The sequence below is a fragment of the Globicephala melas genome, chromosome 14 (assembly GCF_963455315.2).
Source record: "Globicephala melas chromosome 14, mGloMel1.2, whole genome shotgun sequence".
Lineage (NCBI taxonomy): Eukaryota > Metazoa > Chordata > Mammalia > Artiodactyla > Delphinidae > Globicephala > Globicephala melas.
The window spans coordinates 18,164,772-18,182,510 of record NC_083327.1 but is presented as its reverse complement, the minus strand read 5'-3'; the positions used below and the strand labels follow the sequence as shown (position 1 = coordinate 18,182,510).

Genomic DNA, 17,739 nt, shown 5'->3' with positions numbered 1-17,739 from the left:
ACAGGCACAGAGTTTCCAATCAGCTTTTAGAGTTCCACTCTGAAGTATGAGCAGATGGTCAAGGATCAGCAGACATTCAAAGAAAGCATCTAATATGAAAGACGGACCAAAATAAACAAACTGTAGGAATAGAGGCTACACAGGGAGACAAAAACTCTCAAACACTATAATTCTTAAAAACAGAAGATAGAAAACAGGATGCTAAAACAAAGGAACAAAAATCTAAAGAGTTCTCCAAAGTTAAAAATATGAGAGTAGAAATGAGTAACACAACAGCAGAGCTAGAAGACACAGCTGAAGAAATCTCCCAAAAAGTAGAAGAAAAGGACAAAATTGAAAATGAGAGAGAAAAGACAAGATAATCAGAGAACTGGTTAAGAAGGCTTAAAGCAAGACTATTTCTAGAAAGTAAGCACAGACCATGGAGGGAAGAAATATCAGTATTCCCCAGGCCCGAGGGTCGTAAGTTTCTGTAATGGAAATATTAGCAAAGAGGATGAATATTCGGCACAGAAGTTGAAAGCAGACCCCCCATTAAGGTATATCAAACCGTGAAATTTCAAAACACTTGGAAGAGGCAAATCCTACCAGTTTTCAAAGAGAAAATATGGAGTGCATTCACTTTGTGAAAATTCATCAAGTAGAACACTTGTAATATGCACCTTTGCCTATAAATGTTATAGTTACATACAAAGCTTTAAAAAATAAAGAAAGGAAGGAAATGAATGGTGTCACCCTTTAGGAATAAACTCAGAAACTGGTTTAGGTAAGCAGAGAGACAGTAAATGAGCCTTCTCTAACAGAAAAAAACTAGATGTGCCTACAGGCATAAACTTAACTTGTTTCTGTACCTTTTATAAAAAAAAAAAAAACCTCAAGGAGTGAATGGTTGGACAAGAGTTTGAGTGGGTTTCTACATTTAGGTATCATTACCTAATGACCTTTGTTATGTCTAAACATTAGATAGCAGAGTCATAAATTTAATTTCTGCTTTAAAAAAAAAAGAAGGATAACAGACACAATGTCCCTTTCAACTCCACAGAGAGAGATACAAGGACCCTTTGGCTCACTGCAAGTGGCCTTCCAAACTCGGATACAACTGAGCCACTGACACAACATTTTCATTAACCCAGGACTCAAAATAATAGCACAGCCTACCTGTATCTTTCTTTGGAATAAGTGAATTATGATTCTCCAGGGGATGACCAAGGCATTTCCAAGAAGTAATCTCTTTTTTCTTCAGGACAATCTCTATTTTTCCCACATTCTCAACAACTCGCACTGAAAAGAAGATAAATTGCATTTGTATTCATTGATACTAAATATAAGGTTTTACTTTTAAACCAATCTTTCTCAAACAACCCAAATGTCCCAATCAGATATGAATGACACTGAGCATTTGTGAGATAAATAAAATTTTGTGTACATGTTCATCAAAATTGTTTATGCCTTATATGGTGTTAAATCCAGTTTATGTTAGATTCAGATTAACTTCTTTCAAATTAATTTATCAAGGGCCAAACTAATACATAATGCTAGTTTTCATACAAGCTCAAATAGAGCCATGGCAACTAATTAACACATAGCTTAAAAAAAAAACTTAAATATACAAATTAGCCATTGAATGGATCCACAAAAGCAAATTTAATTTATACTCTTTTAACATTTCTTGGGATCTGAGGGGTTCTTATGAGTGAATTCAGTAAACCAATATTGAGCCCAATAAACATAGAAAAAGCTTCAGGAGAATGAATCCCAACAAAGTGCATGTCAATCTTTGACAATTAAAAATCTTTTAGATTCTCTTTTTATTTTTGAATGTTTAAAATAGTTTAGAATACATGAGTACAATAATAAAATAAACTTTTAAAATTGATTAAATTTTATGAATTGAATGTGCTTTTAAAGATCTAAAGTATATTTCTTTTCATCTTTAGAAACAATCTGTCCTTCCTCACTGTAAACACATAATTCAGTAGCAATTTAACAACTTTTAAACACAGATTATTCAAATAAATTCAATTCAGTAAGCACTGATTTGAAGTTTAACAAACATAAGAAGTCCTTGACTTTAAAGAGCTTAATTTATACAATTTACAGAACTTACTATGGTATAAAGAAAAGGGAAGGTATAGAACCGGTGTAAGGTACTCTGACAGTACTTTAAAACAAGAAACCACATGTATATATGAATACAGAATGGAATATTATTCAGCCTTAAAAAATGAAGGAAATCCTACCACTTGCGACAACGTATGATAAATCTAGAGGGCATTATGTTAAGTGAAATAAATAAGACAGAGAAGACAAATAGTGCATGGTATCACTTATATGTGGAATTAAAAAAAAATTCACACTCATAGAAACAGAGAGTAGCAAAATAGTGCCAGGAGTTGGGGCAGGGGGAGGGAGGAATAGAGAGAGCTTGATAAAAGGGTACCAACTTTTAGCTACAACATGAATAAGGTCTGAGGATCTAATGTATAACATGGTGACAACAGTTGATGACACTGTCTTGTATACCTGAAATTTGCTAAGACAACAGAACTTGTGTTCATATGCATAGACACACACACACAAAGGTAAATATGTGAGGTGATGGATGTGTTAATTAATTTGATTCTGTGAATCTTTTCACAGCATATACCTTTATCAAATCATAACATTGTATACTTTAAATCTTTAAATATATTCTAATTTTGTCAATTATATTTCAATAAAGCTAAAGAAAAACATGAAAAACAAGAAACCACCATTCTTTGATGAGTCTTCTATTGCTAAACAGCTGTGTAAAATCCACGTTGTGTATTTACATGCAGAAATAGTCATAATTAATGTGCTCTGTCAATATTAAATATTTGAATATATACACCTAAGAAAAATTTGTCTGGTGTGGTTAAGTATATTTCTACAAGCTGCATGTCAGGAGTAGGGCCGGAAGGAAGAATGGGGACGGGAATTTTTTTTCTAAGGAGAGGAAAAGGAAAGGGAAAAGAGATGAAAAAGGGGAAAGAAAAAAGGCGTGGGGGGAACTGAAACCAGAGGGAAAAGAGTACGTTTAAAAATTAATGTACTTGCTTATATAGAAAACATCATGTCCTTGTCTGCAACATGAAAATATACAAATGAATAATAAGACAAATGCTGTCCACGCCCCCGTGTGTGTGTATATGTACATAGATAAATTATTTTTGGTAGCTTACCAGAAAAATCTTCCTGAATCTCATGACTTAGGGCTGGAGAAAAAAAAATTTCAGTTAAGATCCAACTTCAGTTCCTATGGTCTACAAACACCATATAAGATCATTAAAATGGTTCTTTCATGCACCATTCCACATCTCTCAAACATATCCTGAGAAATCAAAAGAAAGAAACTGAACACAACCAAATTACTGTATACAATGTTTTGAGACAAATTACTTAAATATGTGTCTTCAATTTTTCCATTTCTCTCCCTATTAATTAAGGAGTAAATACTCAATTGCCCACAGGTGGATAACCCACACTGGTGCAAGGACAGTCCCAGATTGACAATGCTACAAACCAAGACAGGAGCAAGGCAGGGAGAGATAGCAAGTGAAACACACATACTCCAGGGTGTGCACGTGCGTGTGTTGAATACAGGCCAGGACTGGGTCTAGCTCAGCGTTTCCTTTCTTACTGTTCTCTAAGTTGAATATTCATTCAGTTATTGAAAAAGAAAATTATTGGGCATCTATGCGTGTTATGCACTTTCCAGGTGTTACAGTTATCACAGTTAGTAAAAGAGAAAAATCCCTGCTCTTATGGAACTTACATTCCAGGAGGGGGTGATGCAAGAAGTATTTTTACAAACAACTGCTCTAAAGTTCACTGTGTTAATAGTTATGTGGAACTTAAGACTCTGCATTATTTTAGTCCTTCTGATCTAATATTAGCAACCAGGAGTTTCACATTTTTGACTGTGGAATTTTTGTTTGTTGTTTATATGTGTGCAAGATACAGTTAGCTACAGTGTGAACAGAACTAGCCATAAAGTATTTGAAACATAGTAAATGCTGACACAGAGGTCTTCCTTAAAGAAAAATCATGATAGAGCTAATGAATAATGTATACTTTTCTAGACATCTGAGTTTTTGATTAAAACTCTCCCTAAGAGGCAATATATATTTGATCTTATGCTAGCAAAAAATAGGGTAGCATGTATTTCTAGAAGAAATGTTTAATATTTGAGGTTGATTAATGAGTGGGGGGAAAATAAGAAAGAAAAAACATTTATCAACTCCAATCAAATTCAGGACTAAACGTCCTTCATTAATATGGTAAAGCCATGAGCTGAATCGCGAGTCATCTGAGGCCTGGAGAATTTCAGTCTCTGTTTTGCAAAAGTAAATGAAACGTTCTTTACATAAGAATGTGTGCTTAAAATACAGTTTTCTTCTTGCTGTTTTGGTTTGTTTCATTTCTAACTAGAATAACATTACCTTCTTTAAAGGAGAAAATGATGAACTCCTAGAGTCATTATGGGTGAGAAATGGATTAAGAATCTGCTACCTTGATTCTAGATTTTAGTCCTGATTTCTTTCCCCTGATAGATCTGTAACCTCTCAAAACAGAGAGAAGTGAACTGTATGGTAGGTCTTTGCCCATGAAGGGACAGGCAGCTGAAGGGTACAGTATAACCTTGCGGCTGGCAAGAGACAGGCCGATAGAACAGTGCCTGGTGATGTCTACTCAGCGGAAGCACATGACAGGCAGGCCTCCGGAGATTTATTTGTAGGTAAAGTTACAGAGTCTTACAAAGCTGGGCCAACAAGTATTTCATATGATTATTGATTTTGATCGCACCTAATTGTTTAAACTTGGGAAAAGTGAGGTTGTACTGCCATTTGCTAGCACTTTCCTTAGTATAAAGAAATAACAGAAAAAAAAGATCAAAAATGACAAACCAAAATGACAATGGCACATAAAATATTATAGGTACCGAGACTCTACACCAGTAACTACTATACCTAAAGGAAACAAAAGTTGTTTCCATTAATACAGAATAAGGTACTTACCAATATGTATAAGATATGAATAATCCTTGATAACTGTTTCTGCTCTAAAGGAATCATCCCGGTGATCAGCTATTACTGAGTCTAAATTGATATCCTTAAATGGAAATCAAAAAGAGAAAGATTAAAAAGTAAACTTTTCACCAAACTCCTATTACTATACTTTTAAGCTGATCGGTGAAAGTTCATATGGTACTTATTTACAGAACCCACAAGCTAAATACACATTATTCCGGTTTTTTTCTCTCTCATACAACCCAGTTCTTCTCCTTCAAAGTATATATCACAATTTTAACTATGCATTTGTCTATGCTTAATGTCTACCTTACACACTAGTCTTTAAGCTCTAAGTGTAAGGGGCAGAATACTGTCTTCAGAATATTGCTCAGCACCAAGTAGGTGCTCAAATATTTGTTGAATAAATAATTTGGAAAAAAAATTAGAATCAGACAAGAAGCCAAGATATCTGTGTTCATTTTTATCTTTCCACTATTATGTGACACTGTGCAAATAACACAACCTCTTAGGCTCAGCGTATCAAAAATAATAATAATAATAAATTCACTAACAAATTTTTAGATGTCTCTAATTTCTACATAGCTTTGGTGCAAGTTATTTTGGTGCCTATCGTTTACACCATACACTGAATACATTATTCCACGTAGAAACCTTCCCCCTTCCCTTAATCATCCATCCTCTGCGCTTCACTGATATCACCAATGAAAGCACACAGACCCCAACCTTGCCAGGCCCTGTCCTCTTGGTTCAGGACTGCTTGGTTAGGAGACAATACCAAGAGGGAGTGGAAGGCGGGACAAGCAGTGCCTCTCTGGGCCTCTTGGCTCTTTCATGCAGAGGCTGGTCACTCCTGCGGAGCCATCAGATCCTGCTGCAGGAGTAGGAGGCACTCACCAGCTCAGATGTGGTTCTGCTACTACAGAAGTAGCATGAGTTCTCAGAAATTCCTAGCTGCCAGAACTTGTCTTTAAATCTCCACAGTTCCTCAAGTGTGGGAACCTTGCCAGTTGCTGGAGGATGTGTCTGGAGATGTAAGTTGCCTGCTTATTTATCTGATTTCCCAGCTGGACTGTAAGCCTGGTGAGAGTTCAGTCTCTATGAAACTGGCCCATCATTAGATTCCTGAATTCTACGATGGTGTTGAAAATGAAGCAGGGATTCAATAAACACTTAGTGAATGAATTAACTCCTTAATTTTAGTTTTCAGAGGGCATTAACTGAACCCCGTTAGTGGCTTAAGCATACTAAGCTCCAGCAGTACAGCCTCTCCTGGCTCTTGAATTCCAATTTAAGTGCAGGAAATTAGTTCGTATGGTGAAGTTAAACGGGGACTCTCACTGCTGTTATCCATGCTTAAACACAAAAAAAATCACAGAAGAGCATATAAAATATGCTTCTTCCTCGTCTATTTTTTCCCTAAGGTGCTATGGCATGGTTGTTAAGGGCACATACTATGGAGCCAGCCTGCCTGGGTTCAAAGGGCTAGATCTGCCACTTACCGTGTGACTTTGGGTAAACTACTTAATTTCTGTTTCCTCATCTGTAAGATAGGGGTAACGAAAGGATCTACCTCACAGAGTTGCTGTCAGTTAATACAAGAAGAGCTCTTAGAAAAGTACACCTGCGCATAGCTCACATTTATTATTTACTTTTTTGTTTTTTTCTGATCTTAAAAATGTGTTTACCTTCTGTTTAGTATATATGACAATGGTGACTAAAGCGTCTGTTTGGAACCAGTCGTAGCTGTAAAATATTTTAAAAAGAATAAATAATCATGTGCAGTAACATATATTAAATCATTAAATACATAATTTTAAAATATATACAATTAAAAAATATAAAATATGACACAATAAATACATGATTTAAAACATAGTTCAAAATCTACAGTGAGAAATATATTTCTCTAGGTAAAGGTTTTTTTCTAAATAATCAGTAGTGTTACCATGAAATAAATAATAAAGCAATTATTTCTCAATTTAAAATACTTACACATCCATGTATTCTAACTTGGATAAAAACAAACAAGATCCTTGAGAAGGCACTTTTTATAAAGGTTACACATCTAAAATTCCTTTTATCAGAGCAGTAGCACAACATGTTTTCTGAAGGAGCATGACAAAATCTACATGCTTATTACCTTCACTCCTCCCTGTCACAAATATGTTATTACTCCTCAAGAAATTAACTCACCAAGGATGCTTAATGGTCAACAGTAAAAACTTAAGGAAAAACTAAGTCTTCGGTTTTGTAATAGCTATTGATCAAATTGATTCTGTTTTTGTACTTACTACCTGTATACAGGCCCCCAATGTGAATGCTAGGAGGTATCCTCAGGCCCTTAACTTAAAATTGAATATGAAATAATTTAACAGGTATAGCAAGTAGAGCCAGAAGCTGCTGTTATAGACTCATGATAGGGGGAAAGGGGGTAAGAGAAAGACTACAAGTAACACACATAACACTAAGGGCATCTGAAATATCATTAACAAAAATATACATGGATTGCTTAATTTACTAAGACAGGGTACAATACATTCTGAAGGATTTCCATTAAAAACTGATAAAGCAAACTAGACACACAAAAAATAAAATAGTTGAATAAATTATGGATATTCTATGATCAATTTCCATCACATGATAGAATACAGACAAAAAATGCTTTTGAAGAATCTTTCATGACATAGGAAATTGATCATAGAATATACTGTAATACTGTATTATCAAAATAGAATAGTATGGAAATAGGTATCACATGAATAAACTGTGTGGAATAAACCAAATATTAAGAGTCTATATCCAGGGTTGGTGGGATTACAACTGATTCTATCACTTTCTTTTGTATTTCTATTTTCCAAGTTTTCTACCATGAATGTATATTTTATAATCACAAAAAATAGTTCTTTTTTAAAGTTGTGGTGTTTAAAATGGGTTAAACTTCAGTTATGTTAAAAATTCATATTTACGGAACAGCTCATTCTCCAACAATGCCTGATAAATGAGGCACTACAGTTGTTGTGTCAAAGAAGCATAATTAATAAAATAAGCAATAAATCAAACTTAGAGCCATTTTTTTAACGTGTATATTTTGGTGTAGAACTGATTACGCTTTAAAAAAGTAAAACAAGGATGCATACCTTGGAGAACTAGGCCCTTCTTTGGCAAGTGGATCTGTCACTTGGCTCTTGGGAAGCATGCCTTCACAAAGAAAAACAAACAAAATAGCTACAGTTCATCCATGTATAATTTTTCTTTTTTTTTTCCCCCATCTTTTCAGTAAACTTCTTATTGAAATATTATAAAAGGACACAAGTCATAAATGTACTACTCAATGGATTTTCATAAGTAAAACAAACTCTTGTAGCCAGCACCTCCCTGTGCCCCCTTCCACTCAGCACCCCTCCCCCAAGGGTAACCACTATTCTTTTAACATCATGATTAGTTTTTGCCTGCATTTGGCCTTTATAAAAAATGGAATAATAAAATATGTTCTCTTTTGGTCTGGCTTTTTTGGTCCAGCTCTATAGACATTTCAGTTAATGTCAAATCAGCATGATTAATAGTAAACAATAAATCAGGTCTGGAGCTTTCTGAGATTTTATCCAGGATGCTGAATACATCAGTAGTTTGTTCCTTTTTATTACTGAGTATTACTATACTGTATGAACATACCATATACCGGAACCTATTCATTCTCCTGTTGATGGACATTTGGGCAGTTTTTAGCTGTTACGTGTAGTGCTGTTATAAATGTTCTTGTACATGTACATATACATTCTTAAAGAACATCCATCTACATTTCTGGTAGGTATATAGGACATGTATATGTTTAGCTTTAGTAAATACTGCTAAACAGTTTTCCAAAGTGGTAATACCAATTTACACTTTCTACCAGAAGTGTATGGGAGCCCTGTTGCTCCACCACCTTGCTGACACGTGGTATTCTGTCTTTTTTCATTTTAGACATTCTTGTGGATGTGCCCCAGCATCAAATTTTATTTTTATTTTTTTAAAGATTTAATTTTTAATTTATTTTTGGCTGCATTGGGTCTTCATTGCTACACGCGGGCTTTCTCTAGTTGTGGCGAGCTGGGGTTACTCTTCGTCGTTGTGGTGCATGGGCTTCTCATTGGGGTGGCTTCTCTTGTTGCGGAGCACGGGCTCTAGGCACACAGGCTTCAGTAGCTGTGGCTCATGAGTTCTAGAGCACAGGCTCAGTAGTTGTGGCTCACGGGCTTAGTTGCTCCGCGGCATGTGTGATCTTCCCGGACCGGGGCTCGAACCACTGTCCCCTGCATTGGCAGGCGGATTCTTAATCACTGAGCCACCAGGGAAGTCCTCAACATCACATTTTCAAGGCTCTGGTTTTCTCACTGTTTTTGAAAACTCTGAGAACACGCAAGAGCTCCAAAGATACTATCAGTGATACTGTCAGACAAACAACTTCAGGTGTTACATCACAAATTGCATAAAGTAGTCTACAATAAGACAATCTTTTCTAGTTAAAAAAGAAAAGGTAATTCATCTGGCAATCCAGCTTATTAGCTGAATTTCTATAACTTTCTTATGCAAATAGGGAGGGAAAAAAACCCAATTTTTAAACATACATTAGTAATACGGTTCAGTCAGAGTAGCCCCGTGCATTTCATAAGTGTCATACCAAACTTTTTGGGGGGGTTAGTGGCAGTGCCAGTCATAATTCCAAGTCATACTGAATGGCTGAGGAAGCCAGAACTGCCGAGCCCAGAGGAGGGGAGACTAATAGGCTGGCTGCTCAGCATCTGTGTAGACACTGGAAGAGCACCCCGTGCCTGAGGGAGGCACACATTCAGCCTGGCCTCTGAGGGTGGAACTCCTAGTCACCATGAGTATTCAAGCTAAGGGCAGATGAACACATGTTCAGGGATGTTATAGAAGGGATTATGGTAAGAGTCAGAGCTGTTCGATGCTTTGTGACCCCCTAGAGAGGTGGGAAAGGGAGGGTGGGAGGGAGGCTCAAGAGGGAGGGCATATGGGGAGATATATGTATGCATATGGCTGATTCACTTTGTTGTACAGCGGAAACTAACAACATTGTAAAGCAATTATACTCTGATAAAGATATGTATATATAAAAGAATGTAAACAGTAATTACACTCCTGAAAAAAATCTATCCTATAAAATAAAAACATCAATATATAAAGATAAAAAAAAAAGGAGGGCTGCAATAAGGGATCTACAAAGTTCTCTGCCAAATCCTCTAAGCTTAGGCAAGTAAACACATCCTTTGTATAAAAAATATCTAAATACCCCAAATAATTCTGTGAGGCAATACTGTACACAGTCATGTGAATATGATTCATTTTTTACTATAAATGTATATGGCTTACCGTTTAAGAGTCTCTTTTCCTCATGATAGTCTGTACAGTGGTTTAGAAAAAAAGTTAGGTAAGAATATTGTAACATCAGAGAGAAGATCGGTTAATATTATTGAGTTAAAGGTAACAGCCCTCTTCTTGAAGGGCTTTCTTCCGAGGCCTGAGGAGAGAAATAAGGCTGATAAACAGATGGCCTATACTTTAAGTAAGAAATTTCATCTCTGAAGACAGCAGGCCATTTCTGCAGGCATTTGTCTCCAATTTCACTGGGCTTTTTCCTCCTTCTTTGGACATTTTTGCTCTAATACCTTGATTAATTTCTTTAGAAAGCACATAAAGACCCAAGTTTTGTCCTGGTCATCATATTCTAAATTAGTCAAAACTATCCAAAGTTTATTAGATTACACTTTATATATGAAACATACATATTAACCCAGAGAAAGACACCTTATTATCTTTCCTATCTAAGTGAGCAGTTAAAATGATTATTATTACTCCAAATTTAAATGGCCAAAATGCTGAAAATATGTTAAGACTTTCACTTGTATATCAGTGCAATCAATCATTAGGGGTGCAAGCCAGAAAAAAATTTAATGGGTGTTTCCTTTCAGGATGGCAGCCAGCTCACAAATCTATATTATATTTTGATCACCACAAGTTTTATAACCATATGTCAAAATAAAACCCTCAGCAAGTTGCCAGAGTTTTAAAAAAAAAAAAGAATGCCAAGCTAACACAAAATATTCAAGTAGTAAACTAAATTGACAGACATTACTTGTTAAGGTGACATCACCTTGTTTTGTAGAAAAATAAACCAAAGTACGTATATCAAAGCTTTCAAATTTTTTTATGTTCTGATTTTCAATCAGCCAGAGATCCCATAATTACTACCACTTCACTCACATGCCATAAAATACCCATGATTAAGGAGGTCAGATAACCATTCTTTTTATTTTCCCCTTTTTACTGAAATAAGTTCATAGCTGAAAGGGATCTTAACAACATACACCAAATTTATCATCTGCTCCCCTCATTAAAGGCTGAAAATCAGAGGTCAGGACTTGAATGAACCCCACAGCTCTTTAGCAGCAAAGCCAAGATTAAACTTCATCTCCCCTGAAACTAAGCGCCATTTTTCTTAACATGCCATTGTGAGAGATAATACTTTCAGAAAAGACACAGGACCTGAAAACCATTTAAATTATGCCTCAAAATGAGCTTTGTTTTTCAACTGCCAGATGAAAATCTAGTCATTAGTTTGCAAGGGATCACTGATGTCCCTGCTTGCTGACTTACTTTCATACAATTTCATCTGTTTTTGCTACTGCAGTTGTGATCATTTGTTTTATCAATATCTTAGAACAAATAGCAAACTCACAGTAACATAAGTAAATTAAACCCAGTTTCAGTGTACAACATAGTTGGCAGTTTGATGAATCTCATTTATCATGTAAAACAACTTGTTTCTATCTAAGAGGCTCAGATTTTGAAAACTTGTCCCCAGGGAATTTGTTTCTAGGGAAAAAATATGTCATCTCATATGATTACTTCCTGTCTGATGTGAATTGATTTGAACCTGTCAGAACTTTATGGATCCTGCTAAGTTATTCATTTTTTTCTGAGTCTTTTTTTTCTTTAATAAAAGAAGTATCAATAGGAAGAGAACATCTAGCTAAATGATCTAAAATATCTTTAAAACTCCACTAGTGGGCTTCCCTGGTGGCACAGTGGTTGGGAGTCCGCCTGCCGATGCAGGGGACATGGGTTCTTGCCCCGGTCCGGGAGGATCCCACGTGCCGCGGAGCAGCTGGGCCCGTGAGCCATGGCCACTGAGCCTGCGCGTCCGGAGCCTGTGCTCCGCAACGGGAGAGGCCCACGTAGCACAAAAAAAAAAAAAAAAAAAAACCTCCACTAGTGTACTTTTGCAACTCTTTTTGAAAACTGAGTCACAGAAATACGAGAGGCTATTTGTTTTTACTGCTAAGCACATTTACATCAGAGTTACTCTAGGCACATGAGATACTTTCCTCTCTAACAAGAAATCTAACATTCTGTCTTGATACCTAATTCCATCATTTGGTTGGCTCCATGGCCAAGAAAATTTGCATCTTCTTATAATATTGGTTAGACTGCATTACTCTGATCAGAGCCTCTGCTTTCTGGAAAGGTCTGAGTCCTTTAGAAGACTGGAGCTGTGATCTATCAGCACTCAACTCTTCTTTGGTAAGAGGGCTGGCGACAATTTTTAATTGTGAACCCAATCTAGTTTACCTCTTCTAAGTGGAGCCACAGAAGGATCCCCTGGGATGGGGAAAGTTAAAAAACAAGCAAACAAACAAACCCTGTCTTACTAGTATACTGATTCATTTAACAAATACCTGTTGATCATCATCTTAATAGGGATAGTGACACAATATGAAACCCTTTGGATAAAAAGTTAGGAAAATACGACTGTATGTTCAGTTTGCTTATACATGCGTAAAGATGATTTGGAAGGATACACAATAACACAGTTACCTGCATCTGTGCACAGGAGGGAAAAGGGTAGGTGGGAGACAAAGGTATGACCATGGCACTTCTCATTCTGGAATCGTGAATGTATTACTGAAAAAATTAAATAAACTAAATTGGAAACTTCAATATGGTCTTTTCAATATGATATGATAAATGTTTTAAAAGAGAAATATAGAAGGTGGCATGGAAGCACAGGGATGAGGGAGGGCACTGCTACTTGAAATTTGAAAGGATTTCATTGAGGAAATAATATTTTAGCTACATTTTGAAAATATGTAAGCATTTTTCAGGAGGCCCTGAACAAAAAACATTCTAGGAAGACAAACGCCGCACTTTTACATCTGAATGTCATATTTATCCGTAGCTACATACCCCACCTTCCTTTCTCACTCCAAAAGGCTGATGTCACGTAACTATCAGATAGGAGCTCTGTCTTATTACCAGGGATCTTAGTCACAAAATCCAAAGTGTACCATTCCATGTTCCCTTTACTGCTTTGCCTGGCCAGAAGACTCCCTGGTTCTCTACAATGTGTTTAATAACCATTTTTCTCTAGAAATTCTTCCTCATCTCTAAAGAGAACTAACTCTTTATAACACAACTGAGGCCTAATTCTTGGTTTTGTTTCCGAAGTCATAAACTCATTTCTCAAATTCTATAAAATTTAATAATTTATGTATTTCTAAACTATCCTTCTCTTTTACTCTCCTTAATTTATCTTTGTAAATATCCTCTGAATCATCTTCAAATTTTGTACATCTCTCAAACTTCAAGGCCCAGAAGTTTACTCCTTATCCTAGAAGTAGTCTACTAGTAGAATTAAAATAAAGGTTCAATAGTTCAAACACATACTCTGAAAAATTCCAGGATTAAAAAGTTCTAAAAGTACCAGACTATATAGTTACTTATTCCTGGTCAGTTTTTCTCTCCACGATTCATTTAACTAATCACAGCAAATACTGCATTTTTAGAAGTTTGTATTTTCTGCTTTCAAGGCTATACTTGTCATTTTTTATTCAATTCTCCAATTTATTAGTTATTTTCTACTCTTGTCCTATCCTCAGAGGGATTAACCACTCCTTTCTTATTTGGTATTACCTATACACAAATATACATGTTCAAAAATCATTTTTCAGGACTTCCCTGGTGGTCCAGTGGCTAAGATTCCACGCTCCCAGTGCAGGGGGCCCGGGTTCGATCCCACATGCTGCAACTAAAGATCCCGCGTGCTGCAACTAAGACCCGACACGGCCAAATAAATAAATAAATATTTTTTAAAAAGCACGTTAAAAACAATCATTTCTCTCTGAAAACAAAACAAATACTAACTTAAACCAAACACTGGCCAGTCACAATCATACAGCAAAACCCACTTCCTGCTCAGGCCTGCATCTGCCCCCTGACCGGGGACTTCTCACCCCCCATTTTTAATTACCTGTCCCTTATATCTTTCTGGCAGGAATCACTGAGACAGTGGGACCTATAGCACAAAAGTAAATGAAGGTAGCCTGGCTGAGAAAGCAAATCTGCTCAGCCAGTAAAGTCCACTTCATCATGACACCCACCCCTTTCTCTCCACTAGTAACTGTCTTGCTTCCCCTGTACTGAGCCTCTGAGCTTGTGCTCTGTCCACCCACTTGAGCCCTGAACTGTCCCCATTTTATCAATGAGGAAACGGTAGCTCCTAGAAGAGGGAGCTTTGACTGACTATACAGAAGCTGACCTCCCAGCTGGCAGCCAGCCCACCCAATTAGTGATGCCACTAATACCATCATTTTTAAGAATAAAAAACTAATTCATATATGAGGGTTTCTCCATGTCAGCACTAGGAACAGTTGGGGCCGGACGATTCTTCATCGTGGGAGTGTATCCTGTGCCTTGCAGGGGATTTAGCAGCACCGCTGACCTCTCCTCTACCCACGGGAATGCCAGTAGCATCTAGTTCAGCTGTGACAACCAAACCATCTCCAGACATTGCCAAATGTCCACTGGGGAGCAAACTCAACCCAGGTTGAACCACTGGCATATACCAAAGAGAAATAAATTAGTTGAAAGAGGATAACTTTAATGAGGTGATTTTCTGCCTCACAAAAGGAAGCACCCAGGACTTCTCTCAATGGTGGGCTTCTCCTATTAAATAACTGTAGCCTTTAAGGAAAGTACATATACCTACAAGCCTCAGGAGCTTCCCTTTTAAACTGACGGTGTTAGAACAGCTCTAAATCCCTCTTCCACCTCAAAAGTATTCTACTGATCTATGGTTCTAAGTGCTTTATAGTCAGCAAGCGCTTGTGAAAACTAAAAACATAAAGTATTAGAAACCATGATAAAACAATGAGAAATTAAGAAGAAACATTCCTGACACTGGGCTATGCCATTAGAAAATGTGACTATTTTACAGAATGGCCATCATTAAAAACTCTACAAATAACGAATGCTGGAGAGGAGACGATGTGGAGAAAAGGGAACCCTCCTACACTGTGGGTAGGAATGTAAACTGGTGCAGCCACTATGGAAAACAGTATGGAGGTTCCTCAGAAAACTAACAGTAGAGCTACCATATGATCCAGCAATCCCACTCCTGGGCATATATGTGGAAAAAACTCTAATTCAAAAAGATACATGCACCCCTATGTTCACAGCAGCACTATTCACAATAGCCAAGACATGGAAACAACCTAGATATCCATCGAGAGATGAGTGGATAAAGAAGATGTGGTGTATATACAATGGAATATTACTCAGCCATAAAAATGAATGAAATAATGCCATTTGCAGCAACATGGATGGACCTAGAGATTACCATACTAAGTAAGCCAGAACAAGAAAGACAAATACCATATGATATCACTTATGTGTGGAATCTCAAATATGATGCAAATGAACCTATCTATGAAACAGAAAAAGACTCATAGAGAACGGACTGGTGGTTGCCAAGGGGGAGGGGGTGGGGGAGGGATGGAGTGGGAGGTTGGGTTTAGCAGATGGAAGCTTTTATATATAGAACTGGATAAACAACAAGCTCCTACTGTACAGCACAGAGAACTATATTCAATATCCTATGATAAATCACAATCGAAAAGAATATTAAAAAAAAGAATGTGTGTGTGTATATACATAACTAAATCACTTTTCTGTATAGCAGAAATTAACACAATATTGTAAATCAACTATATTTCAATAAAAAATATATATATAAAGAAAATGTGACTATTTAAAAAATTTAATATATTAAAATTTTAAGAGTGCATTTATGATCTGGTACAGTGCTGTCCAGAAGAAATATAATGCAAGCCACAAATATAATTTAAAATTTTCTAATAACCATATTAACTATGTACAAAGAAACAGGTCAAATTAATTTTAATAATATATTTTCTCTTAATGCAACATATCCAGAATCTTGTCATTTCAACATGTAATCAATGTAAAGTTGTTAGATATTTTACATTCTTTTTTTCATCCTAAGTCTTGAAATGCGGTATTTTACGCTTGTAGCACATCTCAATTTGGAGAGCATTTCCATACTCAATAGCAACCACATGTGGCCAGTGGCTATAATAATGACAGCAAAGGACTCAAAAAAGGGCAAAAAGAACACTTGTCATCTTTGCCAGAGAATGAAGTGTTCCACATAAATAATCAGTAACTGAAGCTCACCTTTTCAAGCGAAGTTTCTCCCTTTATTCATTATTGATATCTTTCTAAAGCACAATACAAACCACAATACTTTTTAAACAAAGGATTATAAAAAACCCACTGATTCTTCTCTTGATAAGGACCCACTAGTATTATGTGGTTTATATTCTGACACTGTTAGCTCTTCTGTGTTCTTCCCAGATATCACTCCTACCCCAGAAGCCAGCAGATAAATGGAAAACTGTCCTCCCGGGACTGCTCAGCTGTGGGGATGCCTACAAAATGCTACTTCTGGCTCCTCCCTGCACTGGGGTCTGGCAGGTCACCCCACCTAAAAGATGGTATCAAGGATCTCGTATTGAAAGAAGCCCATATATAACATTTCTCTTCAGTATATCCATCCCCCCCCCCCAAACCCCTATAAATCCTCATGTCAGCAAGTCTCCACCTACTGTTTCCACTTCGTCTCTGTTTTCATCCTCTATTCCTACTTAATCTGTTTTCATCCTCTATTCCCACTTCATCTCTGTAGTAGTTGTGGAGCGAACATAGTCTCTAGTTTGCTACAGTTACAGTTTACTGCCTGCCCCCTGTTGTCTCAGTATAACTACTAATAGAGGCTCCATTCATTCTCCAATCTGCCCCAGTTTGGACAATTACACGGTCACCCCATCTAATAGTCTCTATCCTTAAGTCTCACGCCAGCAGACTTCAAGGATCAATCTCTGCCTGTAGATGAAAGGCATAGGAGGTACTGTTAAAACAACATTCACTTTAATTATCATGAACATTCTTGACACATTAAACTTTTCTCTTTAGTTACTTTGTCCCTTTTATATGATCTACTAGTTCTGGTTAGCTTGGAGTTCAGACTGTTATCTTGCTGGATCTTAAGTCTCTACTGTTCCAAAAACCCGATCCATTTACTTGCCATCAACAACTTTCCTGATTGTAAAGTTCTTGTCTTTGCTTCCTAGTCTTAACTACCTTTATTTCATCCTTGTTACTGAATGACTTTAGGTTGTCAGTTGTTTTCCCTCAGAACTTCCAAGATACTGATCTCTTTGTCTCCGATTGACGTTCTACTAAATTAGCAGTAACAGCTAGTAAATTACACTGGTAAATTAGCTGTCAATTTACTAATCACTGGTTTGTTAGTAAACCTATCTCTCTC

The 17,739-nt window shown here is 36.7% G+C and overlaps 1 protein-coding gene across 3 annotated transcripts in view; it reads right to left on the bottom strand.

The window, feature by feature from the left end:
- The window catches only part of CYB5R4 (cytochrome b5 reductase 4), an 88,792-nt gene that overhangs the window by 29,300 nt on the left and 41,753 nt on the right, over nucleotides 1-17,739 (bottom strand). For all 3 annotated transcript variants that reach the window (XM_060283298.1, XM_030859417.2, XM_060283297.1), the window contains exons 5-10: nucleotides 10,425-10,454; nucleotides 8,192-8,252; nucleotides 6,740-6,797; nucleotides 5,040-5,133; nucleotides 3,204-3,236; nucleotides 1,159-1,281 (exon numbers count right to left, since the gene is read on the bottom strand). In XM_060283298.1, the coding sequence (XP_060139281.1) occupies nucleotides 1,159-1,281; nucleotides 3,204-3,236; nucleotides 5,040-5,133; nucleotides 6,740-6,797; nucleotides 8,192-8,252; nucleotides 10,425-10,454 (399 nt within the window). The remainder of the gene's footprint in view (nucleotides 1-1,158; nucleotides 1,282-3,203; nucleotides 3,237-5,039; nucleotides 5,134-6,739; nucleotides 6,798-8,191; nucleotides 8,253-10,424; nucleotides 10,455-17,739) is intronic.